Source organism: Fulmarus glacialis, unplaced genomic scaffold (assembly GCF_000690835.1).
Source record: "Fulmarus glacialis isolate BGI_N327 unplaced genomic scaffold, ASM69083v1 scaffold8533, whole genome shotgun sequence".
Taxonomy (NCBI): Eukaryota; Metazoa; Chordata; class Aves; order Procellariiformes; family Procellariidae; genus Fulmarus; species Fulmarus glacialis.
The window spans coordinates 779-28,229 of record NW_009204831.1 but is presented as its reverse complement, the minus strand read 5'-3'; the positions used below and the strand labels follow the sequence as shown (position 1 = coordinate 28,229).

General features: G+C 44.3%; 1 protein-coding gene across 1 annotated transcript; it reads left to right on the top strand.

Moving 5' to 3' along the window:
• Window positions 1-701: 701 nt before the first annotated feature.
• PTCHD1 (patched domain containing 1) lies at window positions 702-24,657 on the top strand. Its single transcript, XM_009575139.1, has 4 exons — window positions 702-731; window positions 1,493-1,837; window positions 2,947-3,607; window positions 21,767-24,657. The coding sequence occupies exons 1-4, from the start codon at window positions 702-704 to the stop codon at window positions 23,419-23,421; spliced, it is 2,691 nt and encodes an 896-aa protein (XP_009573434.1). The 3' UTR covers window positions 23,422-24,657.
• The last annotated feature ends 2,794 nt before the right edge of the window (window positions 24,658-27,451 follow it).

Here is a 27,451-nt window from a genome sequence, read left to right as displayed (position 1 = left end):
AAGCACCGGGCCACCGCCGCAAAACGGGCTCCTGAGTCTGAAATGATCATTTCCAAGAAGAAATGAGTATTTTAGGTATGACATTTAGCTTCTAGCCTTTCGCTAAAGGTGAAGTAACAGCTGTGACAGATGAGGTTATTTTATAACCTAAATATTAAAAGAAAGTGCTTCAGATGTAGAAGGAAGCAAATGCAGCAGTGAGGCAGGGTAGGTAAATAGCAACACATATTGTCTGATAAAAGTTGCAGAACAGTTTAGTTTCTTCTGCATTGTGTCACTCAATGGATCCTCTCTGAAGGAGTTGTATTGTGAATCTAAATACAGGCAGGAAATTCCTTCTGTTCCTCCTAGTTGTCCTCAGCTGTGCTTCTTTATATGACATCTGATTTTACAACTGTTGTCAATGAAAACCATCCAGTAGCTGCCACTGTAAAAAATTTAAAATCAGATACCTGTCTTTGATTTGGTAAACCAGGGCATCTTCCCCAAACTATAATGACATACATTTGAATTCGTACCCCAAAACAGCTCTTGCAAAGCAGAGCATTGCAGAAACAAACTGGAAAGGCGGGAAGAATTCCCCATACATGCTCATTTCTTTGGCACCTTCCTGCAAATCTTTTAATTTGTTTCGGTTTAGAAGAAGGTTGTGCAAAAGCCCCTAATCTGCTGCACAGACAGTTATTTGTTCTTCCACCACGATGGAGAATTTTGCTTCTCATCATGGCCAGGTACTGTGTTCTCACAGTACTGTGAAAAGATTTGTTAGTTCAGTTCATTTCTCAAACCTATCTTTCTAATGTCAATATTGAACTGTTGTTCTGTCGAAAATAAAAACTACTCAGATGTGGAAAAATACACCCCCAAGCTGCTGGAGGAACAAGTTGAGAATATAGGAATTTTGTAGTATTTACATGATGTCATATCATCCTGAGGAATGGAAGCAGCATAACTAAATTTATACCCATCACAGATTATGCAATGTAATCACAAAACAATCGGATTCATAGTATCGTATAATATATTCGTATCGTATATCGTATTGCTTTTTTTTTCTGCAAATAGGTCTGAAATACGACACAAAAGTCACTATGACTATTTAATTTCAACAGACGCAGGATTTTAGCCATGATTATTGGACATTTTGTCCATTGCCACCAGATGAGTATATAAGCTCTACTGCTCTTGTGTACTGTGTCTTCTATTTTTTTAATCAGTGTTTGTCTTCAGAAGGAACTAGTTCCATTAAATATCACCTAGTCCCAGCCTCTCTACTGCTCATAAGAGCCTCCTGCCCTCTTTGGACTGCAGTGGAAAACAGCATATGCAAGTAGAAAAAAAAGGAATCATCTCCCCGTAGCCAGTTTTCATTGTCTTGCTCAAAATCTGAAGGCAGAAAATAACTATTCCCCCTTTAAGGAAAATAAATTATAGTCATTCTTAATTTGGCCCTTCAGCTCCCTGGAAGAGCTGTGGTCTCCCTGCTTTGCAGGTGAAGGAGGGCTTCTCCTTCTTTCTTACCGGCCCCGGTTGTGTCGCCACACCTTTGCAGTGCTCCTACCGCCATTTCCCTCGGTGTAAAAGGGACCCTGCCGACGCCTGGGGAGAGCCGCGTATCTCACCGAGCCATGCACAAAGCACGTACGCAGCGGCGTGCAGGGCCCCCCGGCATTTGGGATGTCGGGTACCCCCCGGGCCAGCTGGAAAAGAGCAGAGGGAGCCCCTTCCTGAGGCTCCCCCCGATGAAGGACATCGCAGCCGCAGGGAAAGTCTGCTCAGACTTCTGGCGGTGGGTAACATCGCCTCGGCCTCGGCAGCATCCCTACGGAAGGTCTTGGTACTCTCTGCACAACTAGAGCGGCACAGAAGGAGTTAATTGGTGATGGCGGTGGGTGAGGCCTGCACATTTTGCAAGGAAAATGTGCAAAAAACCAGCTTGCACTTTCCTACGGGTCCCAACGTTAGCAAACTCAATATTCTACTTCTAAAAAATATTGTAACCTCAGCCTGTTGGGGCTATTCCCTTACCATCTTTTAGATTTCTTGCTTCTTCTGTGTTGATTAAAGTGGATTCAGAAAAGGTTGCAAGGGTTTTCTATATTTTTTCAAGAGGAGAGGATAATTTTTCTGCCCTTCTGCCCTTCTGAATGCAGTTTGGGTCAGAGCTCAGGCATGGCAGATTTCAGAAGGATGCAAAACAACTTCCAAAGGAGCTGCTGGACCAAACAATAAGCGGTGGTAACCTGCAGGCCCTAAAATTAGGGCCTTCCCTGATTAACACAACCTCCTGGAGAGAGAAAGAGAAAACCAGTGTCATTCTCTGCCGTTACTTCCCGCTCCCAGACTTGCTGAGGATTTGAGGGGGGAAAGAGGGAGGGGAAAAGAGGGCAAATTAATTAATGCTGGCTATCTTATTCCTGCTATGGCAACAATCTCTACACTTAGGACGTGCAGCTGTCCCCTGGCAGCCCCCGGCACTGCCAGCTGCCGGGCTGCCGGCACGTCCCGCGCGGGTGGCAACCCCGGTCGCGTTGCTCTTCTGCCTTCTGTACCTGAAGTTCATCTGTCGAGAGAGGAATTTGGCAATCCCGAGCACGACAGTGTCCCCGGAAACGGTCGGGCTGTAGCTCTCCCTTGTATGTTCACCCAGATCACTTGAAAGTGGAGGTCTGGGCCTTTTGAGGTTGCTTATTCAGAGAGGCCAAACAGCAGATGCACATGGCGCAGATGCAAGTCACGACACACTCCAGTTACCAGCAAAGGACGTAGGAGAATAATACCGCTATTTTAATGCATGTTTCCTTTTTTTGCAATGAGTGTGCTGTTAATAGTGCAGTCACCAGAACTTTTGTTGTTGTCGCTTAGATCAAATAGGAGAGGGACGGAGGTGAGGAGCCGCTGTTGTTCTGGCTGCTGCTGTGCGAGATGAACTGATTTCCCTTGTAGTTGCACTCTGCTGTGACCAGGATCCAAGTTCAAAGACCTGGTTTCAATTACACGTTTGCCCATATATGTATCCTGAACAATGACAAGACATGCATAGTGGACGACATAGTGCATGTACTGGAGGAATTAAAGGCTGCTCGTTCTTCTAATCGAACTAATTTTGCAATCACTTATCCGATTACTCACTTAAAGGATGGCAGGGAAGTGTATAACGGGCATCAGCTTGGTGGGGTTACTGTGCACAGCAAAGACCGGGTGAAGTCTGCAGAAGCCATTCAGCTCACCTACTACTTGCAGGCAATCAACTCCTTGAATGACATGGTAGCAGAGAAGTGGGAATCCATTTTTTGTGACACTGTTGAACTTTTCCAGAAATCCAACAGGAAAGTCAAAATGTATCCTTTCACTTCTTCTTCGCTGAAGGAGGATTTCCAGAAGACGAGCAGGGTGTCAGAACGCTACCTGATCACAAGCTTGATCCTTGTGGTCACCTTGGCCATTCTCTGCTGCTCCATGCAGGATTGTGTCCGCAGCAAACCCTGGCTTGGCCTGCTGGGATTGCTGACCGTGACCCTTGCCACCCTGACTGCAGCTGGGATCATCAATCTCACTGGTGGGAAATACAATTCCACCTTCCTGGGAATCCCCTTCGTCATGTTAGGTAACTATCTCCTATCTCCTCTCTCTTTTGTGTGTTTGTGCCTCCCTGACGCATTTCCCAGCAAGCAGAGAAGCATCACTGCATGGCTCCCGGTGCCTCCTCCCTGCAACGCTGCCCCGTGCTACATCCACGCGGCCTCTTTTCCTAAACTGTCTCTACCGCGCCGGGAAGTTAAAATCATGCCTGGGGCTCCGGTCTGGCGTAGCGCCCTGCCGTAGGATGCGGTGGCTGCGCGGTAGCGAGGAACAAGGATGTGCGAATGCCGTGCCTCGTGCAGAGGGGAGCCCAGCTGCTGCTCTTCTGTGGATGTTTGGTTCTGGTTTTGGTGGCCAGCGTCGGAGGGAAACCTTTGCAGAGGTCCCCGTGCCGCAGCGACGGCGTCAGCTGCGCCGGCAAATCAAAGGGGCTGCGCGCGTTGGGCGTTTAGAGAGCGCTGGCTCCTTCAGCGAGCGGAGCGGTGCTGTCCTGGCTTGGCAGGTGCCGGTCCCTGGGATAAGGGCGGTGGTCAGTTCTGGGTTGCGTTTCTCCTGAAGCCCTTGTGTTGGCTGAGCGAGCGTAGGGAGGGTTTCACAGCCCTGGGGTGGAGAGCTTTGCCTCCCCCGGTCAGGGACGGACCCGTCCGGTTAGTGCCAGCGCATCCCGCGGCGGAGGGCTACGGAGGGAAGCGGCATCCGCCGCTCCCTGGCTCTGGTGCCGGCAGAGGCGTCTTCGTCTCCCCGGTTTTTGTACCGCCTTCACTCACTGTGGGGTACGGGGTGGTTTCGGTTTGTTTTGTTTTCCTCGAGGGTAGGAAAGAGGAGAAGAGAAGGGCGGTCAGCTTGCTCCTGATCTGAAATCGGTGCCCGCTCCTGCTGGCACCAGGGCGTTTGTGGGGATGCCGCGCGTGGTATCCAAACAGGCAGGAGGACTTCACGGGAGACAAAACGAGAGCTCTGGAGAGATCACAGCCTCTTTCTTTGTGTTTGGTTCATAACCAGTGTGAAAAGCTTTGTGCGCTGTAGGTGTTTAATATGTCCTCGTTCACGCCGTTATTCATTTGCGGAGAATAATACATGCACTGATTTGATCACAGCTTCCCCAGCTGAAAATCAGTGCTCAGTAATACTGCAGGTTTCAAGTGTAAGAGTGTCTCCACTGACTTTGATATGACACGTTTCAGCACAGCTATTTTTATATCCAGCAACAGGTTCCTATGCCATGCCCGTACTGTAGCTGTGGTATTGTTGCACTTTAATTAAAGAATATGCTTCAGTGCATCGCACTACCAGTTAACGTACAGAATATATTCAGTGACAAAAAGAATTCAGCTACACTACATCGGCTCTCATTTTCAGATGTCATCCATGAAAACTAAACTGTATCATAATCTAGAGGAGATGCAGCATGAGAAAGTCCGAGTCAAAAGAAGGCTAGCTTTCTGACCTGAATCTTTGGTTTCTTTTGTGGGTTTTTATGCCTGTGCATGTATTATAAAATTCAGTTCCTCAAACTAAGTAGTGTATGTTACATACAATATTACATAGGAGGGGATTTCCAGATGTGTTGCAAGAGTAGTAGAAAAGCAGTCTAACATCTAGCCATATGAAATGAAAGTACCTGGGGAAAGTGACTCAAAAATATTAAATACTAGCTCTGTTTAGGGACTAAAGCGTCTGCTCGCTGGGACAACCTTTCAGACCTTTAATTCACTAATAGTGATTACGCTGAGACATGAAATCCTTGAAGACTTACAGATAACTATGAAAAGTTTCACACTTCTATTTTAGTGCTCTTTTAACTGCCGAGCTGTATAGCCAACTCTGCTTTTCTTTTCCTTTTTTCTTCCCTGGGTTTTTTTTTTTGGTCTTGCTTAGTTGAAGTATTCCACTCTTAAAAGGAGTAAGTTTCAAATATGCAGCTCCGCTCTCACTGTGAACAAGTCAAGACAGAGCAGCCAAGTTCGTGTGAATCTTGCCTGATTCCCCAGCTGCGTAAAATTCCCGAGGGACAGGAATATCAACAGGTGAACAGAAGGCACTAAAGACATTCTGGAGTTTTTAATGAGAACTGTTTTAAACCAGCAGATAGCTAGAAAGGCAGGGTTTCCTTTTTCTCCCTGCAGTACAACAGAAAGAGCATGCATTTCAAAATTTATTTCATGCCTATATGTTGTTTTGCTTATAAAGGATGGTTTAACTCAAGGTAATTGAAGGCTAGAGACACAAACCACCCTCCATTATAGCCCCCTGAACTACTTCCACTTAATTTCAGTGACCATCAGATTAGATCATAGATGGACTGACCTTTAGAAAGCTGAAGGATTTCTGGCTAACAGTGTAGCCCGGTAGCTATTACTCATAATCTCATGGCTAAAAGCAAAAATTAGATAGAAAAAATGATCACACTGGACACATGTCAGGCAAAGCCCCTTTACTAGTATAAATCATTAACGAAGTTTCCCTGGTTTATAGCAGCTGAGGATTTTTAACTTTTCATCAGCATTGCAGAGCCGAGGGGGGACACTCTCCAGACATCACCTGCCCACTGCCAAGAACAAGATTACGTCTTTTCTAACAGATACTTCTCGCCCTGCACTTTTCTCCTCCCTGGGCCGCCTCCCCCTGTGTTTCACTGCACTACCGCTATGGCGTTTGCGTCATGTCTAACCTGAATTCCCCTTTTGTAACTCAGCTGTCCTCCTTATTTATCCACTGCATCTGGAAAACAATTTATTTTCTTTTTCTTTGCATATCTGGGACCACTCTCACTTCCTCAGTCCTCTTCCCTTTCATGCCAGGTTTCCTCAGACTATGCTTACCGGACTTCCAGCAATCTCCTTGCTTTTGGCCGCTCCACATCTTCTGTGGAGTGCGGTGCCTAAATCCGGGCGCAGGATTCAGACTGAGGCTTTCAGCAGCAAGTAGAGTAGGAGGATGATTTCACACATCTTGCATATGGCACTCCTGTTCATACATCCCCATATGACTTTCATTTTTTTCTCAGCAGTATGAAATGGTTGGCATTTGGTTGACGGCACATGGTAATTCACAGATCCTTCGTGTCACTTTCTACCCTGTTTGCACAATCAGTTATTCCAACCAACACGTAGAAGGTTACCCTTCTCCTTGCTGAATTGCAGCTTGTTTATCTCACACCATTTCTCCTGTTCCTTAAGTTCATCTTGATACCATCACTGGCCTTCCAAGATGCGTTAACTAAAGTTGGTTAGCAATGTTTTGTAATTATCTGCTTTTTCATGTTTTCAAGAATTACTTTCTGAGTAGTTTAAATACTTTGTCCAGTCACAAGCCCGTTCCAATAATTCAGGCAATATGTCTGCGAAATACTCTGTTCGATGTGTTCTTTAATACTAGATTTCCTTCATCCTGTTTTCTGTAACATCCCTTCAGCCTCAGCCGTTTCCAAGAACAAACAAGCTATAGTGAAGGGTACGAGCCTCTGTGGGTGTTGAAGCTTAGCTTTTGCGTCAATAGGACAATTTTAAGTTATTAAATTATTATGGCTTATCAAGTTGCACTCTTAACAGTGCAGACCGTGTAAGTGTAGGCAGGAACATCTTTTGCCTACCCCACCTGCTAAATATGACATCCTGGTTTAAACACTCCATGCTTTGGTTTTAATCACCTTCATGGTAGTTTATTCTAATTTATTTTACTCTCTGATTAAGGCAGGTTACTGTAACCCAGCTCACGAAAGGTAACTCATTAAGTCAGAATAACTCAGTCATCGATGACTGTACATAGCCTGAGTATGTCACTACTGTGACGATTTTTATGTTGTGGCGGGTTTCTTTTTAGCCCTCACCGGTTGCTAACTGAATGGCAAAAATTGAAGCCGGGAGAGACATTGCCAGAGACGTCCTTCCCCAGCAGGTACCGAAAGAGCAGGGGTCCCCTTTGGTCACCGGAGGTCCAGCTGTGAGAGCAAGGCCTGGGGCTGGCCCCAGCCCCGCGGAGGGGCTGCGCTGGGGCCAGCTAGCAGAGGAGGGCAGGCTGCCTGCAGCCGCTCTCTTCTCTAGGGATATCTTGTCAAGCCAAACTGGGGACTTTTCTTCTTCAGCTCTGGATTTATACAGGTACTTCTAACATGAAAGTGAAGCCTAAAACCTGTGAAACTTGGCAGGCTCCCACCATTCGTCTGGGCATATTTTGAATTAGCATATGCCTCCGTGTTTTTTTAAAACTATCATCATCCGCATTTATCATTGTGTAAACAAGTAATTTAAGGACACGGTTACTCACATGCCTAGTTCATGTGGAATACTTTGCTGAACTAAGGCCATTCATTTTTGACCCTAAGAACCAAAAAATTAAATTCTTCAATTTGGTTGAATTTAAAATAGCTGATTTATAGTGTCAGCTGAAAAGCAGAATTAAAATTCTGATTTCCTATTGCCTGCTCTGTTAAAAACTACAGATGTTTGGTCTGGCATAGATGCTAGTATTCATCATAAGTTTCCCTTACGCATTAAATGCTGTTTAATAACTGCCAATCCTTTAAAAATACCAGTTTTCTCAAAAAAAACACAGTGTTACCAAACAAACCATTGGACAACAAGCAGCACTGGCTGAATAAGTTTTTGGCTTGACTTTTTTTTACTTCCCAGAGGTGGAGCGCAGCATTTAACTTAGGGACTCAAAAGAAAATTGTAATATTGCCCTTTGCACTGAAGAGAAAACTAGCAATCTGTTTCCTATTCCTCTAGAAACTCCTACAGCTTATTCGGGGAGAGGCGGCTCTCTTCAGCTGCCAAGTTCGTGAAAAGCATCGGCTCCGTGAAATCGCAGTGGAATGCCAGGCGCTGCCAGCTTCGGGCAGGGACGCAGGGCTGGCTCCACGGGCTTATATTTAGCCTCCGATTCTGGCAAGGGAAAACCAGTTAGCAGTTACGAGAGCGGCTTGAGCTTGCAGCTTGCTGTAAATGGAGACGATAGCCAGCCTTGTGTGAAACTCAGCAAAACAGGGACGAATGCAAATACCTATTCTTACCATCTCCCTCCATCCTCCCACCACGTCCCGCCCTGTCGGTATGCCCTTTCTGGGAAGAGAGAAGGGGAAAATGATCAAGAGAGCAGCTCCGGGGAGGGACGACTGGGAAGGAGCGGGTGGAAGTGTCGGGCAGGACCCAGGACCCCCTGAGGTTCAGTCACGGGTGGGGGGAAAGTCAGGGGGAGAAGGAGACTGCACAGGGCTGCGTCTGGCAGGAGGGGGCACAGGAGCAGGAGAGGTGCAGAATGCTTTGGGAGGTACCAGGGCTCGTAGGAGCACCTCACAGATGCAGAGAAGTGCCATTTGCTTCTCAGAAACACGAATTTGTTGGATGCACGCCTTCCACGTGGCTTGCCTGAGGGAGAGCCGTGCTGGTGGAGGAGTGAGCTGGGATATCTGTACAGGGGCTTTATGGATGCAAAAAGTTGGAGCAGCAAAGATGGGATCTGAGGTCAGAGGCAGTTGGGAAAGAAGGTTGGAAGGAAAACATTACGAAACGGAAGAAGAGGGGAGGTCAGTGTGTTTGATGATGGGAGTGAAAAGCACAGGAGGGCAAGCGAGAGGATTGCTGAAGGTTAGGGACCATGAAGGCAACAGGTAGCTAAACCAAGCAGGGCAGCTAACAACCAGCGTGAAAACCCTGAGAGGACGAGGGTGCTGGGGCCAGCATGTGCCAGCACATGTGGCTTGCTGGAGCTGCACCTCGGTGCCAGTAAGATGCCCAGCCCGGCTCCTTCTGCAGTCTTCTGGAAGAACATGCTGGTAGGGAATTTGTACTCCCTAAAAGCATTCATTATCCTCCCTATCAAGCACCCAAGTGTTTTTCTGTATTCAATAAAACTGAAGTGTCAATATTGGTTATATAGAGAGAGTTTCAGAGAGAGAACCAGCCCCTGCGCAGGTCTCCCCGGTGCCCTTCAGTCCACACACAAAGGTAACACACACACACACAAATGTTTGACTTTGTATAGTACTTTTCCACCGATTTTCCTGCTGTCAGTTAATAAAAATGTGCAGCTTACTGAGTCTCTCTTGTTTTTATTCCCCGAGCTAAGCTTTCTCGCTCTCCCTGTCCGGCTGCCCCTCTGCCATCTCTTCGTGCCGGGAAGAAGCGCGTCCTCCCTCAGCTGGCTGCCGCAGCTCGCTGCCCCCCTGCCCTTTTCTCCCGTCTCATCCATCTCGTTTGCAGTCTCCGGCAGCCTCCTCCAGCAGGTCTCACCCGTCTCCCTGCTCCAGGCCACAGCATCTCCTTCCTGATGCCTCCACAGCTCTCAGCATCTTCTGGTCTCCCTAAGCTTCCTTCATCTTTTCTCCTGTTTTCCCCACTCTTGCCAGTGTGTCCCCTCTGCCATTTTGGTTTCTTAAATTTCTCTTCTCTCCCATCCTCCCCTCTCCTCAGCCACAGCTAGGCCCATTGCTCCTACCCTTTTCTCTGTATTCTTGGCTCCCAGACAGGTCCACACCAAACCCTGCAGTTGTATCTCAGTTGCTTCAGATTTCCCAGTGATTTCCACCATTCATCCTTTGCTTTTTTCACACTGCCAAAGGACTCCAAGAGTGCTGTGGAAGTACACTTGTTTTTTTGTCACTCCATCTGCTCAGCTTTCCCAGTTCAACCCTGCGCGGCTCAGTTATAGTCCTAAAACATTTTGTGTTTTGTTCCTTTCATTCCTCTTCTAAGAAATAAATAAAATTATCTGGTTTTATCTACCCTGAGCAGAATCCCAGGCACGTCACTTTCCTCATCGTTCCTTTTTCCTCTCCTTTTCTCTCCTCAGTCCCTCAATCTCTTCCTGAGCTCTCTAAGCAGCCATGCATCTTCTGCAGTCCCTCAAGCATCACCTGGCATTTCTGTTCCTCGCAGGGAAGAGCAGAAGTAGGCCCCCAGCCCACCCCTCCTCACTCAGTGTACTAATGAGTCCTCTCACCAAAGTCAGTGTTTTCCACCAAAGGGGAGGTGATTAACCATCTCCTCCACCTGCTGGTGTCCCTCTCTCCAGTTCTCCTCCTGAAAGATGATGCCCCAAGCCGCTTGAGGAACCCAAAAGCCAAGAAGCCACTAATGCATGGGAAGGAAATAGGCTTAAAATACAAATGGTGGCAGAGTATTTTAGACACTTGTACCAGCCCTTTCCCATGCAGCGCAAAAGCGGCAAGTAGAGCTTGCAGCCAGCCACGTGTGATGGCAGCACAGCCAACGTGTGTCCGCGTTCCCCCCTCACCACCACAAACCCCAATGAAATCTTTGCACGCATACGTGCTTCTTGGCTTCAGAAGAGCATCGATGACTCAGTAAATATAATGCTTTTTGGAAAAGAGGAGCTGTATCTGTAGGAAGTCAGTCCAGAGAACAGTTTAATACTGAAACCAAGTGCTGTACAATCATTGAGTAAGATCAGGCATTTCCTCTTGAGTGGTGGTGCTCCAATATACACTTGTTTCATGTGAAAAGTGTGTTACAGATGATGCAGTACATATAATGAGCGTTCGTTTATGCGAAGAGTAGCAGAAAGATGTTATACTTTTACTGTCTGCATTCTTTTAACTGCAGAGAAGTCAGTGCGTGCGATGGTTTAATAGAGGGCCTTGTCAGAGAAGTCCCAAACAGTCAAAGGTACTGAGAGTTTGGCTCTGACATCCTGATTTTCTTCAAGCAGTGAAAGTCCCTCAAAAGAAACTTCCACATATATGAAAATACATTGGAAGATCAGAGGTTAGGGAAAAGAAACCTTTTGTTATCTCTATATATACATGTAGGAAATACACATAAACGTTTGTGGTATACTTTGCATGCTGGACTCGGACGGTCAGTGAAGACCTGGGGAAGGTCAGCGGGAACTGACGTGACTTTTCATTTTAGGCCTTTCTGTGAGAGAGATGGTGTACGTTTTGGCCTTCTAATAAATGACTTCCCCCAAATAGGCCATAGCTGACAGGCACGTGTGGCAGGCAGGGGGGCTGCCATTTTCAGGTCATGAGACCTCTGCGTTCCGGCAGAGGACACTGGCAGAGATGGACTAAGTTAAACTGGAGTAAGTTAAGTCTGGGTGCTTGGTGGAAAGCCCAAGCTGAGTTCCAAACTTGTAATTATTTTTCATTTTTTCTTTTTTTTTAAATCAGTAAAAATAATGTGCTTTAACTGAAGTTTTGCAACTTTTTGAACATTGTGTTTCACATATGGCTGATCTATATATTACAAGTAATGACAAACATTGTTTAAACAGGAGAGTTTAAGGGTATGCCTGAGATGTTTTCGTTGCAGCTTTCTCACCAGAAAAGGCGAACTTGAAGTGTGGTAAACCAATCCGTATTCCACTGGCCCATATTCCACTAGGACAACACTCCTAGAAGCAAATGATATTTTGGCTTGTGGGCTCAGAAATTTAAAACAGATTTAAAACATGATTTTGCCCCAGATGTTCTCACTGTGTCTTACTCTTTCTTCAGGAGCTGTCGCATACTGTATGTCACTTGGCTGTTCCGTAACATGGTAAACATTAACCTTTCACAGGTGATTGCAGGTAGCTTTCATTAAATAATTTTTTTACATAAAATCTGTCAAAAACTCACTTTGTGGGAAAAATCAGTTTGCGATTTTGTCTGCTGATAGGAATCTAAGCATGTCATATGCGAGACGAGCACGGTGGTACTTAACATGTTGACTCTACATCTAACCACCTCCTTGGCTAGTGAGGCTTGAGATACATGCGTCAGGGGGGAAATTCATCCTGCCGGATACATCTGTCATTCCTTTACTATCCTGGCATGGGACTCTCCCGCCCTGTGCGGCTCCCCTGGTGCGGAGGGTGGTCCTGGCTCCCCCCGCGCAGCCCAGGGTCCGTACCCCGCACCAGCAGCGGCGGCGGGCAGCCGCAGCCCCCTGCTCTCCTCCTCTCGTCATCCTCCACGCCGCAAAAACTAAGCCTTTCTCCCTGTCTTTTCAAATAACAGCTTAGGCAGGGCGCCGTGCTTCCTGGGGGATTTTCTGGTGTTTCCGAGTTAAAGATGACCAAGAGGCGTTACTGGGAGGAGCGGGGGACTCCCGGGCGGGGAGACCCTTTGAAGGCCAGCAGGAGTTAGATGCTCCCCTGCTGTCCGCCCCAGAACCGCAGGCTTGCACGTACGGCGCGGGTTTGGCTCAAACGCTTTCGGTTCGCATCTGCACAAGGTCTGCGTAGTCGGTAGATGAGCACACCGTGCAGACATAAATATTCCAGCAGCTAAAACCAGATTTCGCTAACGCTCAGCTCCTTCTGTTGCGCTGAATGAAGTATGACTTTTAACTTTTGCCAGATCTTTCATGAAAACAGAGGAAAGCAAGTCACACGTTTAAACAGAGTTGACAGCCTGCTATTTAAACGCCAAAACAAGCCTTTACCAATTCTTAAGTGGAATTAAATATTCACTTTATATAGAAAAGTAGATTTTGAACTATAACTTGCTTTGCTTATCTGTCTTTCTCAAAATAAGAGAGCCACTCAAGTTTTCTCTCCAGTGTATTTCTGTTTTTAAAATGTGCTTATCTGACATTCTTGCTATCGCTATAACAACAAAATCTCAAATATTGCATTGGTTCAATATTAAAAAAGGGTGATCCAAGCAAAAAACCCAGCATTTTCCCAAAGCCTAAATCAGTAATTTTTACTCTATTGAAATCAATGGGACTATTCAAGATTAACCCCACGTATGTGCTGAACTACCCATATAATCATTATAATAAGAGGCTATTAATTTGAATTGAATTTGGTATGGTTTAAAAAAAATAATTTGAAAATGCAATATTAAGTGAGAAGATTTTTTTTTTATAATGAATAGCTTTAAAACACACATACTCCAAAAATAAAAAGTGGTGAACCATGTTACTGCCATGAATACTGAGGCATTGTTTAATTCTGCTTATTTAAAATACTTCTCCTTCTCTTTGTTTCTTTTCCACTTACATAGCTAGAAAAATGACAGGAATGTCTACATGTGTCTTGTGTATGTGTATGTATTTCTTCAGAGCTAGGGATTTAAATGTAGAATGATTTTCAGTTCAATAGTAATATGTAGATCACACTCTTAAAATTAGCTTGTTTTCTAAAACATCGGCTCATTGTTGCTTGTTTGCCATGATAAAAGATAGTACTGGGGAGTTTATAATTGGGATGCATCAGGTACCCCAAGCATCACTGACTGTGTCTCAACCATTTAGGGTGAGACCGAGAGCGTGAGGGCGATTTCTTTTTGTCAGTGCATCCTTTGTGCAAATGTGTACTTTTTAGTATAACTCAGAAAGGGCTGCGCCTGACCAAAACAGACTGTTTCACAGGAGAACAGAGAGCTAATCCTATGCTGCATTTCCAAAAGTTAAGTTTAGAAATGTAGAAAATGTATGATATTACAGCAGACATTCATTGCCAGAAGACTGGGATCAAAGCGACTCCGGTGCAGCAGATCCGTATGAGTCTTACGAGGAAGCTAGCCCCCTTTTAGGCTGTGCATGGCAGCGCTACGCGAGACCTAAATGAGGCACAAACCTTGTGCTGGTTGCCAGGCGCACCCTGTTTTCCTGCCCGAGCATTAAGCAATTTGAGCGCAGGCTTAACGGCCCAGAGGGTCTTTCTGCAGGAACTACGACTAAAAATAGCGTTGTGGTCTCGTAGCATGAGGCGCTGAACGCCAGTTGAAGATTTCTCCTCTGCGTGCACCAACCGATACAGGGTGTTGTACGGGGACACTTTCTCTTCAGCGGTGCGCTTCTGTGGGCACAGCCGCCCACAGCTGTGAAACGCAGCAGATACTGGGAGCATATTATTAAACATTTCGGTTTCTCTTATTTGGTTGCCAAGCAGATACAGCACAAAACACAACTCTCTCTCCGGAGACTGAGGCAGATTTTTATCTGGTGTGAATGTGCCAAGACGCTCGTGGTTTTGATCCCAGTAGCAAGTTGAGGAATACGCGGGCATGCCTGGGGCTTTCTGACGGGGGTGGCCGGTGCTGTTGTAAGCATGGCTGGAGAGATCAGCCTGACAATTGAGGGGGAATGGCTAATATTCAAATGTAAAGTAATCCCAGAGATTGATCTGCTGGTATCATGCCTAGATGCCTTACAGACTGACATAGCTAATTTCGGTATGTTTCTCTTTTGGGACGAACCCAAGTCGGATGTTAACATCTACAGGCAGAGTACACCTTAGCGATATATGCGTAAAATTGCAAATACTGAACCTCCCTGACAGCATTGTCGTCACATTTTTGAGGTATGTTGTCATACCTGTTACAGTACAGACATGTAGGGTCTGTGTGACGGGAGGTGAAGAAAGCGTTGCAGTATGTACAGCTTCCGCTTATACCAGTACGTCCCATCCTGTATCGCTCTTCATGTGTTCTTCTTCATCCAGGTACCACGCCTGCACGTAGCGTTCAGGCTTACTTGCCCTTTGAACCTGTGCTTGGAGGTATGCAATGAAGTCGGGCTGGGCTTGGGTGGCTGGGACTGCACTCATTTTGCAAAGGAGGATGCATTGAAGACTGCTCAACTGTCTGCAGCCCTCAGTCCCCTTGCCACAATTCCCCTGAGACAAACACTGCTGCCTGGAAACACAGTTGATCAGATGAGTACCTTGCAGGATGTTAGTATCCTATAGGATTTTACTCTCCACTCTGAACTGGACTCCCAGAAATACTCAGGCAAGCGTAGGAAAAGCAAGTAGGAGTTGCAGTGCATTTTCTTTGCTCAGCAGAAATGTTTGGGACGGGCAAGTCTGCATGCGGTGGGAGGTCTGATGATAAGTATCCTCTTTGAAGTCCGACGCTCACGCAGCAAAACTGTAGTGTTGCAGCGCCGTTTAAGGACCATAAAGGCGGACATTGGTTAGAGTAACCCACATCATGCTAGCGATGATTTAAGCCCTGCCACTAAATTGCTATAAACTCAGTGAAAACTGTCGTATAAATTAGACTTGGTGCTAATTCTGTCTGCATGCTGAAGGATCTCGGTTAGCTGTAGTATTTTATTATTTTAGTGAGAACAAGGTATGAAGCCAGGCGTGTGCTTCAACGGGATGCAAATTGTCATGCTCTGCCTGCATATTCAGTAGCACTTTGAACCCGCTATATGTTCCAAGTTAAAATTGTGCCTGCTGGGAGAGGCCGCATGAGGCAGGTCGCGTATTTAGTCAACAACTGGTTGATTGCGACTCCTGTGACAAAGGGAGTCCAGATTAGCAGTTTCACTTGCCTTTGTAGAAGATGGGAGCTGATAAGCTCACTGATCTAGCTGGAAAAAATAAGTCAGCAAGGGGAAATTATCCCAGCCTCTTTGTTGACATTACTGTGGAAAGCAATCCCAGAGTTGAGTAGTGTACAGTTATTTTTGATACTGTCAGCTAGGAAAATTCATTGCACCTTCATTATATCATATGTTATTACAGGTATCGTTTTGGAAAAGGCAATCCCTGCGGTATGATTCTGATCTCCCACGTACTAGTTTTGCACACGTGCAGTTCTTGAGATCTTGCCTGCATTGGCAGCAAGCTGGGATATGAATTTATAGCATCCTAGCTATTTCATGTTAATTCATCCAGTGTTTGTCCCCACGGGTGATATTTCACTCCACTTTGAATGTGAATCAAGCTGTCCTTCACAGATTTCCACAAAGAAAGCTGGTGCAACATAGCTAGTCCTCTGTAAATTCACACACTTTTTCACAGCACACTAAATTCCTCTTGCAGACAAGTGCTCCTATTCAGTGGGATGATTTCAGGCTTAAATCAGCCTAAGTGAGACAGCATTCATCCAGCTGAACGGATAGTGTTACAAGGATGCGGCCATTACAATACAAGCAAAAACCTTAAATCAGAATCCAGACTTAACCTCAGTAACTCCGTCAGAGCATGCTTCCACTTCAGGTTTTTGCCTACCCAGTTTACAAGGCTCCCATACCTCCTACCAGGACTCATTCCCAAGTTCCGCCAGTCTTTTGTGCCGTCAGTGTCAGGAAAAGATTTCAGATTAAAAAGTAACCCTGGAAAAAAAAGGTTGCTGGTGTTTCTAATCCCGACCATTCCTTTCCTCCAGTTTAGACTAGAAACAGGTGAATTAGTAGCAATGAGGGAGCAGCAAACTTTGGTAGGGGAGGGGAAGCCTGAGAAGGGGGAAACACCTCTTAACCCAGCTTTGCTGCTAGAGGACCTGCCCCCTTAGGAAGACAGTCCGCTGCTTTATTAGTCTTAATTCTGGCAGTTAGTGGGCAACATACGTACTGCTGCAGCATTCAGCCTCACTGGGGTGGAGATCAATCATTATTAGCGTTTTGTGTGCCACTGCATTGAAGTGGGATGAATAAAATTAATTACCCCTGAAACGCGACCTTCCACACAGAAGGCTGGATCTTCACAACCTGTAAGTGAGACTTTATTCAGAGAGATTGTACTCAAGTATCAAACACACACGCACGCACGCACAACCTTCAAAACAGTAAGAACAAAAAAATGAGAGCCACAGTGTACTGTTACTCTCTACCTGCATAGGTGGGTAAAACTGCAGGAGGAACCAAAACCTTGTTCTCGGTCATTCCCCTTATTTTCTCTTACAGAAGTCGTCTATTTGAATAGCCAAACCTCATCTTATCACGATAAGATCGAAACCTCACATGATTTCAGTGCAAAATTGAACCTATCCCTTAAACACTAAAAGCAGGCAGCAGCCTTTTTTTGAGGGAAGCAATTAAGCCAAGCGAATAGAGAGCTGGTCTGCGACTGCGGTGACCGGGAGGTCACTTCGCTGCCCTCCCTCAGGCTCTGGGGCTGCTTTAAATCCCTTCACCCCTTTCTGCTTCAGTCCTGCCATTTGCCAGGCAGGAGCGGGGCCAACTTTAAGCCTAGGCTGCCGATGCCCATTCGTAAAGGCCTGTTGCTTGAACAACCGCTTAGCAGGGGAAAGGATGCATTTCTTTTTTGAGATTTTAAAATGGTACTAAAAAGAACAGTTTAAGTGCCTGCACATAAGTAGTGCTTAAAATGAGGTAAATAATTTGATAATTTTAAGCAACAGAAAATTGTGCCTCAGTTTTCACAACTTTCTACAGGTGCTTTTTTTCTCTCATGCGTGCCCTGCATTGATTTTGCAGAGCATGTGTAATTGCAAGGCTTGATCCTGAAGGAAGCAAATGAAACTTTTTATAGCATTTTCAGGCTACTCATAAAAGCGCTGTATTTAAGCTAGGCGTAATTTATTGTTTTTATTGCTGGTATTGTTATTAGCTTCTAAAATTAAAGATAGCCCACCTCAGCCCGTAAAAAATTTAAGCTCTTCAGAAATAACAGTGACTGCCGCCTTCATTTTCTTTGGCTACAAAAGCCAGAATTTCTGTCATCAGTCATCCAAGACATGTGGTAGGAATATCTCCTACAATGCAAAGTAGTAGAAAAAGAGAATAAGGAAAAAAATATTTTGGTCCCCATTTTCTCCAATGCCTTTCTCCTATTCCCCTAAGATTTTCCTTTGCCCATTCAGAACCTCTTTTCCTTAAAAAAATCCCATCTTTCTGCGTACTCCTTCTTCCTAGCTCATGGTTGTACAGCCTGACTGTAGGGCACGACCGGTGACTCATAATAGAAAATGTCAACAGGAAAAGAACTCCAGTAGCCCATTAGCTGTTTGAGTTCATATTTGTTATTTACTGAAGGACTGTGAATAATGAACAAATTGCTCTAAATCATTACAGATTTGTGGCTAAATCTCTAGTAAAAAGGGGAAATCAGTTAAAGCAATTACAGAATTTATTTGCAAAGAAAAAAATGCCTTCTTCTCATTAATGTTATATAGGGAAGCAAGAGAAATAGAAGTAATCGGCGCCAATCAGTAAGGGATGCAAAAAATGGAAACTCTGAAATGACAGAATAGTGAAAGAAATTCTCACAAAACGCTTCCAAGGAGCTATCATCTGCCCTAATCTCTGTGGGTTAGACTTACACAAGCATCAGCGAGTTAGACAACGTTGGAGATTGTCACCCCAAGTTGTGCTTGCAGTCAGTATTCATAGGAGTAGATTAGGTTAGGTAAATCCCATTCTAGCTAAATACAGCTAATCTTTGAACTGCCATGCCTAATTTGTGCACGAGTTTGGGCTTAATCTTTTTCTCAGGGGATACTGGATCAGGTCAGTAGTGCCACTAATGCAAAAACTGTGTAAGTTTGCCATTTAGGCTTGTCTTCCTAAAGGTAAATGAGAATTTTGTAGCTATTATACAAATGGAGAGAAGAATCACAAATTGTACAGTTGAAGGAAAATACCAATTCCTAGCACACAGATTGTGTAGCAAACAACAAAAGGAACCTTTCCAAAAATAGAAGAGTATCTAAATGTTTTTCTGTTGGCTTTGTGGAGCACATGCGGTGACGCCTCTTCGTGCATTTACTTGAGCAGTTCTCTAAATCAGGTTCCATTTGAGGGTAGTCTCGAAGATTATGTAAGAGCAAATCGTGTTTTTATGTTTCCTACTTAAAGAAAATATGTGGTGTCAGGAGTCACGTTATCAGACATTATCTGAAATCTTATACCTGTTAAAAAGTCATGCTCAGCATCATATTTAATTAGCTCTGAGTTCTTTTATTCATTGCAAAGTCAAAGGCTTTCCAAATTAATGCAGCTATTTGAGTATTTTTAGGCAAGAGCCTATTAACGCTAAAATGTTTTTACAAAAACATGCTATAGCTAAAGCTCACGATGGAAGTAATTTGTAATATTCAATGACCTCATTTTATACTGTTTTGCTCATTTGAAACTAATGCATATGATGCCATGTGAAATTCTCAGACGAGCCTGTCTGCAGGACTTATGGGAGCCATAAATGGATTAAACCTCTCACTCCCTGCTTTGGCAAATGATCAGTTACATTTAAATAAAGGTCAGTCTGTCTTTACAAAGAACGCACTTTCCCTACTGAGCCTAGGACATAACTATTTGAAGCATAATTAGCAACGGCGTGCCAGTCACTGATTGTGCTTTTTGCTTGATTTTACGTCTGGGGAGTTCCAGTATTCCCCATTAGCTTTAAGAGGGGGCACGGTGCTAGTTATCAAATTGACAGTCTTGACCTGGCCTCTGAAAGCAGCTGTAAAACATTGTTTGGGAAAATTAAGATGAATACCAAATGCCATACCAAAACCAGGAGCGTAATATTGCTACAAATTGGACAGTCGTTGTCCGTGCCGTGACTCCAAATAACAATGTAGGTAAGATATCTGATATACATGACAGCACGGACTTCGTTACTCTAAATACCAGGTGACTGTGATAAGGAGATACACCAGCTGTCCTATTATCTCATCTTATGAGCTCTGTATTTTGAATTCTTTATAAAATACCCCATACATATTCTTTTCAGCATTAACAGAGTGATCAGCTCTGCCATCTGTTAAAACGTAGATAGGATATTCCTTGCAGGAAGGGTGGAGTGAATCAACTACAGCTGCCCCTACAGTAAAAGGTACTGACCACAAGAGGGTTATTTTGTCAAGTTAATTAAATATTTAGCCTACATGAGGCATTTAAGAATAAACTTGATCATAGAATCATAGAATCACAGAATGGTTTGGGTTGGAAGGGACCTTAAAGATCACCTAATTCCAAGCCCCCTAATATGCTTTCTGGTTTTCTGGTTCTTCAGAACACCTCATTTGTTTGGGGGTTTCTTGACCGATATTCATAGCCCTTGTGGCAAAAGTGATAATCATCTACAGGTGAAGAGAACAAAGCTGATACAGCAATTTTGGTACTCTGCAGCCAGCCTGAAATTCTAACAAAGATCTCTGAATTACCTTGACCTGCCTGACTGGAGCATCAGCTTCAAGAATCCAGTGATTGCACTTCAGTGTCATCAGCAACTAATTCAGCACTGATCTTTTTATCTAATGTTATCAGGGAATGGGTAAGAGCAAAACACTGTGGACTGGCTTTGGGGAATTTCTAGAGATAATGCAAGAGCAGACCAGAGAGGTAGACAGGGGACAGGAAAAACAGCAAAAGAATGAGGAGGAGGAGTAATCAAAAGTCAGCAAAGAGGGTGGGATTAGATGGAAAGGATCTATTAAGTAAAGGTGAACATGATACGAATTATTGTGAGAAAATATTAAAGTCTGACATTTTAGGTGTGATACAAAGACTATATTTTTACGTTCATCTCTGTGTAAAACACCAACCTACTTTTATCTCAGCCACTCTCATCTGATAGCTGGTTGATGGCTGTGTTCCCAGCTCGGGTCCGCTACAAGAGAGCAGAGGTCTGTGTCCTCCAAATGCGCCTTGGTTATCAATCACAAAAAAGAAACCGTAAGAGGAAGATGGCCAACCAGGGATTAAGATAAAATCATGCACTTTTCCCAATTTACCTGCACTCGGGGGTTAAGCACAGGGTTTTAGGTCTGCAGGTCTTTATCGCCTTTCATGATGCTATATCCATTTTAAGAGCTAATTAAATACATTACTAAATGTAGAAACTGCCAAGAAAAATAAAGCTGTATTTGGTTTTACAAGCCCTCAGACATATTAAAGTAAGAAGACCAATGCCTTAAGCAGTTCCATATCAGTTCTACCATTCTGCATCTCTAAAATTTATTTGTGCTTTTTTTGTTTGTTCCGATTCTAGGATTTCCTTTTCCTGATGGAAAAATTTATATAGGAAGTGGAGAAATCAGTGACTGATTTACTTGACAATGTTCAGCTTATATGAAGGTTTCATTTTTTTACAGATGTTCTGCAAAGCAACCAACCAATGCTCTGCTTCCAGCATAGGCACTTCAAGGTCGTATTTCTTTGTTTTCACCACAGGTCAGATCCCATCACCGGGAAAAACTAATTTCAAAGCATCTTCCATCACAGGCACGCCGAAATAATGAAACGAAACAGCCAATCAGAAAAAAATCCTTTTTCTTTAACCCATCAGCCCAGCGCCAGCGACGCAGAACTCTCCTCAAGCTCTGGCAGTAAGGTTTGCTAGTCAGGTAGAGAATGCGCTTCTGTGGCTTCCACCACCGTAATAATTTCTCTCTCCTGCAGGACGTTTACTTCAAGCACTGATAACGGCAAGCTGTGTCTCCTTGGAGTCTCTTAGCATGTCCACGTTACATTTTTCCGCATGTTGATTCGAGTACTTTAAATACTCGCTTTGTTTTCTATTGTAGGTCATGGGTTATATGGGACTTTTGAAATGTTGTCCTCCTGGAGAAAAACTAGAGAAGACCAACACGTTAAAGAGAGGACTGCAGCCGTATTTGCAGACTCCATGCTCTCGTTTTCTCTCACCACTGCCATGTACCTGGTCACTTTTGGAATAGGTGCCAGTCCCTTCACTAACATTGAAGCAGCCAGGATTTTCTGCTGCAATTCCTGTATTGCAATTTTCTTCAACTACCTCTATGTACTCTCCTTTTATGGTTCCAGCCTGGTGTTTACTGGCTACATAGAAAACAACTACCAGCATAGTATCTTCTGCAGAAAGGTACCAAAGCCAGAGGTATTGCAAGAGAAGCCTGCATGGTATAGGTTTCTTCTGACAGCCAAATTCAGCGAGGACACAGCGGATTCGGAGGAAACGAACACTTACGAGAGTCATCTTTTGGTGTGGTTCCTTAAACGCTATTATTGTGACTGGATAACAAACACTTACGTCAAGCCTTTTGTAGTTCTCTTTTACCTTGTTTATATTTCCTTTGCCTTAATGGGCTACCTGCAGGTCAGTGAAGGGTCAGACCTGAGCAACATCGTAGCGACCGCGACACGGACCATTGAGTATACGACTGCCCAGCAGAAGTATTTCAGTAACTACAGCCCGGTGATTGGGTTCTACATCTACGAGTCGATCGAGTACTGGAACACCAGTGTCCAGGAGGACGTGCTGGAGTATACCAAGGGCTTTGTGAGGATATCTTGGTTCGAAAGCTACTTGAATTACCTTAGGAAACTCAACATATCTACCGGATTGCCCAAGAAAAACTTCACTGATATGTTGAGGAACTCCTTCCTGAAGGCCCCTGAGTTTGCCCATTTTTCAGAGGATATCATCTTTTCCAAGAAATACAACAACGAAGTCGATGTCGTGGCCTCCAGGATGTTCTTGGTGGCCAAGACAATGGAAACAAAGAGGGAAGAACTTTATGACCTCCTGGAGACCCTGAGGAAGCTCTCTCTCACCTCCAAGGTGAAATTCATCGTTTTCAATCCATCGTTTGTGTACATGGATCGTTATGCCTCTTCAGTGGGAGCCCCCTTACAAAACTCTTGCATTAGTGCTTTATTTCTGCTCTTCTTCTCTGCATTCCTGGTGGCAGACTCTCTGATCAATGTCTGGCTCACTCTAACTGTTGCCTCGGTTGAGTTTGGAGTTATAGGTTTTATGACCTTGTGGAAAGTGGAACTAGATTGTATTTCTGTGTTGTGCTTAATTTACGGAATTAATTATACAATTGACAACTGTGCTCCACTGTTATCAACCTTTGTCCTGGGCAAAGAGTTCACAAGAACTAAATGGGTGAAAAACGCCCTGGAAGTGCATGGGGTAGCTATTTTGCAGAGCTACCTCTGCTATATTGTTGGTCTGATTCCTCTTGCAGCTGTGCCTTCAAATCTGACCCGTACACTGTTCAGGTGCTTGTTTTTAATAGCATTAGTCACCTTCTTTCACTGCTTTGCCATTTTACCTGTGATACTGACTTTCCTGCCACCATCCAAGAAGAAGAGGAAAGAGAAGAAGAATCCTGAAAACCGTGAGGAAATAGAGTGTGTTGAAATGGTGGATATGGATAGCACCCGAGTGGTTGACCAAATTACAACAGTCTAACTTGTTTGTTTGTTGCTTTTTTACACTAGGTCTTACTGAGGGAAAAAAAAAAAAAGAAACCAGTGCTGGCTAAATATCTGGGGAGAGGAAGGGGTTTAGAGGTTTTCCCTCCCCCCTCTAATCTAAACCCAGGAATATTCGAAATGATGGAAGAAATTAAAAATAAATTTTAAAAAAGAGCTGGGGGATTTTACCTTGCTCGGCTCCTATAACAGGTATTACAAGAGAATTTGCACACACATGCAAAGAGGAGTTGAATTTTAGACACATGAAGTAAGATCTAATGAGAGAAGTCGGGTTCCTAAGCAGCCGTCTGCGTCGCCTGTACTGCAGATGCTGCAATTATTGTGGCTAAACCCAATCAGATTGAAAGGTCAACTGTCAAGGCTGAAATAGCACTAAATGTTCGCTGGATGTAAAGGCTTTACAAACTTTCTGCACAGCAATAACTCAAGTCAGTGAGTCAGCTCTTATAGGTCTTAGCCATCACATCTAATTTTTCTTTTCTCCCCTAATCTAAACATTTATGCAAGACTGTATAACAGATAGCAAACTGTACTGGGAAAGAAGGCAGTGCACAGCAACCAAATGCTTTCCAAACACTTTTATGTTATAAATAACTTTTTTTTCTAAAAATATCATTTTAAAATGTAAATCATCCCTTGTAACATTTTTAATCATGGTTTTATAGCTGTTTCTTTTTCTTATAAAAACAAAAAAGAACAAAAAAAGAACAAAAAAATCCCAGTGACTCTGTCACTCTAGAAAATATATAATTCTATTTTATACATGTCTCGCTACTAGTTAAACACGTAATCTGCTTTACCAACTGTAATTTTGCTAGCACTCTACTAACACGTGCAAATGGATCTAGCAGCAGACAGAAGATGGTGTACTGAATATTTCAGCACCAAAATCCATGACACAAACCTCAAATACTAAAATGTCATCAAGAAAGTGAATGTTAGGGCTCTTTTAGTGAGAGCCTATTTCAGGCCATTCACTGGTGATGCACACTAAGAGGATTAGTGGGTAGTTTTACGTAATGTATAACTTAATCCCTCAGTCTTCCTAGAGTACCTGTAAAGCAATAGGCCTTGCAGCTATGGGCTCTTCCAAGAGACAGTAGACCACGAGGGTTGTATGGAACAAACCGAAGGTTGGGACTGCGGTTTAGCAGCGGCAAGTTTAACAACGTCCCCAAAGAGCCCATATCTAAGGGGCCTATTGAAAACACCACATCTGAGGGAAGGGAAAGAAACCTTAAAAAGATTACATTACTGAGTCTTTCTGGAGCTGTGAGTTCTAAATCAATAATTCTGTCAGCATCTGTGATGTGGAGTAATACAGATAAAGCAGCATCTCTTTCCCCCTCCACCCCCTCCACCCTTAAGAGCGACAGGCTCATTACTGTAAGGTTTTATCATGTGGTTGAACCCCAGTGGGGATACGTAAGCCAATTCTGTAGGTTTTGCTGAGGCTATTCCGACTATACATCGCCTGTGAAAACCCAGTTGCAGGAAGCTGGCTGGCGTGTCGGGTGGTCTCATGAATATATGGACGCTTTGTGGTGCAAGGTGAATGTATTGCAACCGGACTCCTTTTTACAGCTCGTCCGGAAAGTAAGAGTACTTGAAAAGTTTTCAGCAGTTGGCACAGTGTTTGCCTCAATCACAGCTTCTGGAGGGCAAAGGGGTATTGCAGGAGCCATGGGGCTTGGACCACTGGGAGCGCTGCGCCTCGGGAGGCTGCCTCTGTTGCCCATACAGTGATTAGCGCATCTGTGGTCACAAACCCAGGGTACGCTTCATTGCATGAAACTTCTCTTCAGCATCCAATCCCAGTGACCCCTCAAATGCCCTGTGCAAAACCGGCAAATGCCGCCCAGTGAATATTAATTTTCAAGCCAAGAGATACTTCCAAAGCTTCCTCCCTAGCAGAAAATAAGATAACCAGATATTTTGCCCTGAAGCAAAATGTTACATACTGACTAGCAAAACAAGTCGGCAGTGCAGCTGGCAACGTCTGCTTTCCCCTGGATAAGTCCCTTCTCTGACCAGAAGGAAAGGAATCTGTGTCCAGGAACGCACAGGCTCTTTGCTTGAACAAACAACATTTGCTGCGGTAGCAGCTGGGAAGCTGTAACAACAACTTCAGCCTTGGCAGAAATCAGGCGGACACCTTGAAGACAGCCAAATGAATGTCAGGCTAGGGGAAAGATCTGTTTCCCCTGTTTTCTTTAGACTCAGGCTTGGGGCTCTGTTTTCCAGCCAAAAATCGTTCCTTAAATGTACTTCACTGTAGATTTTCTGTGACGGTCATTGTGCCATTTAAATAACAGTCACCCTATCTCCTGGCTGTTCAACAGGCAGCTGCAGTGGCTTTTAACTTCTGAGGGCATTAGCAAATTAGTTCAGAGTTACAGAGGAATTGCAAACCACTTTGGGCAGCAGCAATCTACTGGCTTGTGGGACACCTGGAAATGGGAGATGTGCGAAAGAGGTTGTTTGTACACTGCAGAGAGGAATACATGGCAAACACTGGTTTTACACCTCTGCTATCCCTGATGCTATCACTTGCAAAACACAAGATGCAGAGATGGCTACCATAAACCTCTTCACATCTAATTGAAATGCATAGATAGGAGTGTCTTTAAAGAGATGTCCAAAGACAAGCTTGTAGTTTCACAGATCTCTCATTAAATCTCAGCATGTGAGGCCTTCAGAGATCTTCAAGGAAGGTGATAAAACCAGTGATAAAATTACTCCTCTACCTCCAAACCTGTCAGAAAAAGGATGTGGAGGCACTCCTATGGCAAAATGCCGCAGGACGTGCTTGGGTGTCCACAGAAGACAAGGTGAGAAGTCCTGAAGCCCACCACCTTGCCCCAAGGCAGAGCCAATGACATTTAAATCATTTCTGAAAGGCATTTGTTCAGCCCATTCTTAAAAATCTTTTAAAGGGCAGATTCCTCCCCTAGCAGTTCCTCCCAGTGTTACCCCACCAGTAACTAGTAACTCCTGCTGGGACTGGGAGGGGGAAGAGAAGCCGGGCCCCTCTCCGCACAGGGAAGGACAGGCCAGGCAGGAGACAATCTCTGAAGCATCCCAAAACAGAGGAAACCCAAAACAGAGCCAAAACCAACTTACATACTTTTTTTACCACGTTTCACCTCAAGCCACCACTCCGCTCCCCAATTCCAGGCTTGGTGAGGTAAAGCCATGAAAATGTCCAAGGCGTACTCTGCCCAGGTCCGTGAGGTTTCTGCCTGAATCCTGATGTGTCTGAGAGATGCACCAAATACTCCTTCTCTACAGGTAGCTTGAATACCTCAACATGAACCAGAAGCGGCACGTTCTCAAGGTTTCAGACTATGCTAACCCACTTTGGCCTTCCTCCTCTTTGACTTTTTCCTCTGGAGCAATTATCTTCACCAAAGTCAGTTGGTCCTCACTGCGCCGATTGATCAATGGGTGCGGATGCTGTGCTCTGTTCTCAGTCCAAAGCACTCCCAGTGGCTAACTGTGCATAAGATTTTACCTTGACTGGTGAACCTCCGTTTTGGAAGACTACCTAGGCTTAAGCAATTTTTTGTCATACTCTTAAGTGGCTCTTTAGCCCAGGTATCACTGTGGTTTTGTTTGCAATATAGATGACCCAATTTTTGTATAAATTCAGTGAGTATAACAGAGTATTATACACTGTCAGGCACTGACTAAAATCTAACAGCAAAAATTTTAACTAAAGCTAACAAGACTATATAGGACTGTGGCTCACTGAGCACATATATCTTCTACAAACATTAAAATTTCCATACAGTAAGGTATGGTGTACAGTATATTTTTACTATGGGGTAAGCATGGGGAAAAAGAACCAACCTAAGTGCATATGACCATCAAGATCAGTCCAGTTTTCTTGTAACATGATTCCTAATGTTGTCTTAGAACAAGTTCATTTTCAATTTACAAGTACTCTAATTGGAAGAAAAAATGAAGAGAGAAAAGTTGGTATAGCTGGAATAACTAGGCTA

Excerpts from the sequence above, each read along its gene's own strand:
- PTCHD1 (XM_009575139.1), top strand. The coding sequence starts at position 702 with ATGGAGAATTTTGCTTCTCATCATGGCCAG. Across the intron at positions 732-1,492 it reads TTGCTTCTCATCATGGCCAG|GTGAAGGAGGGCTTCTCCTT; the intron begins GTACTGTGTTCT and ends CCTGCTTTGCAG. Across the intron at positions 3,608-21,766 it reads AATCCCCTTCGTCATGTTAG|GTCATGGGTTATATGGGACT; the intron begins GTAACTATCTCC and ends TTTCTATTGTAG.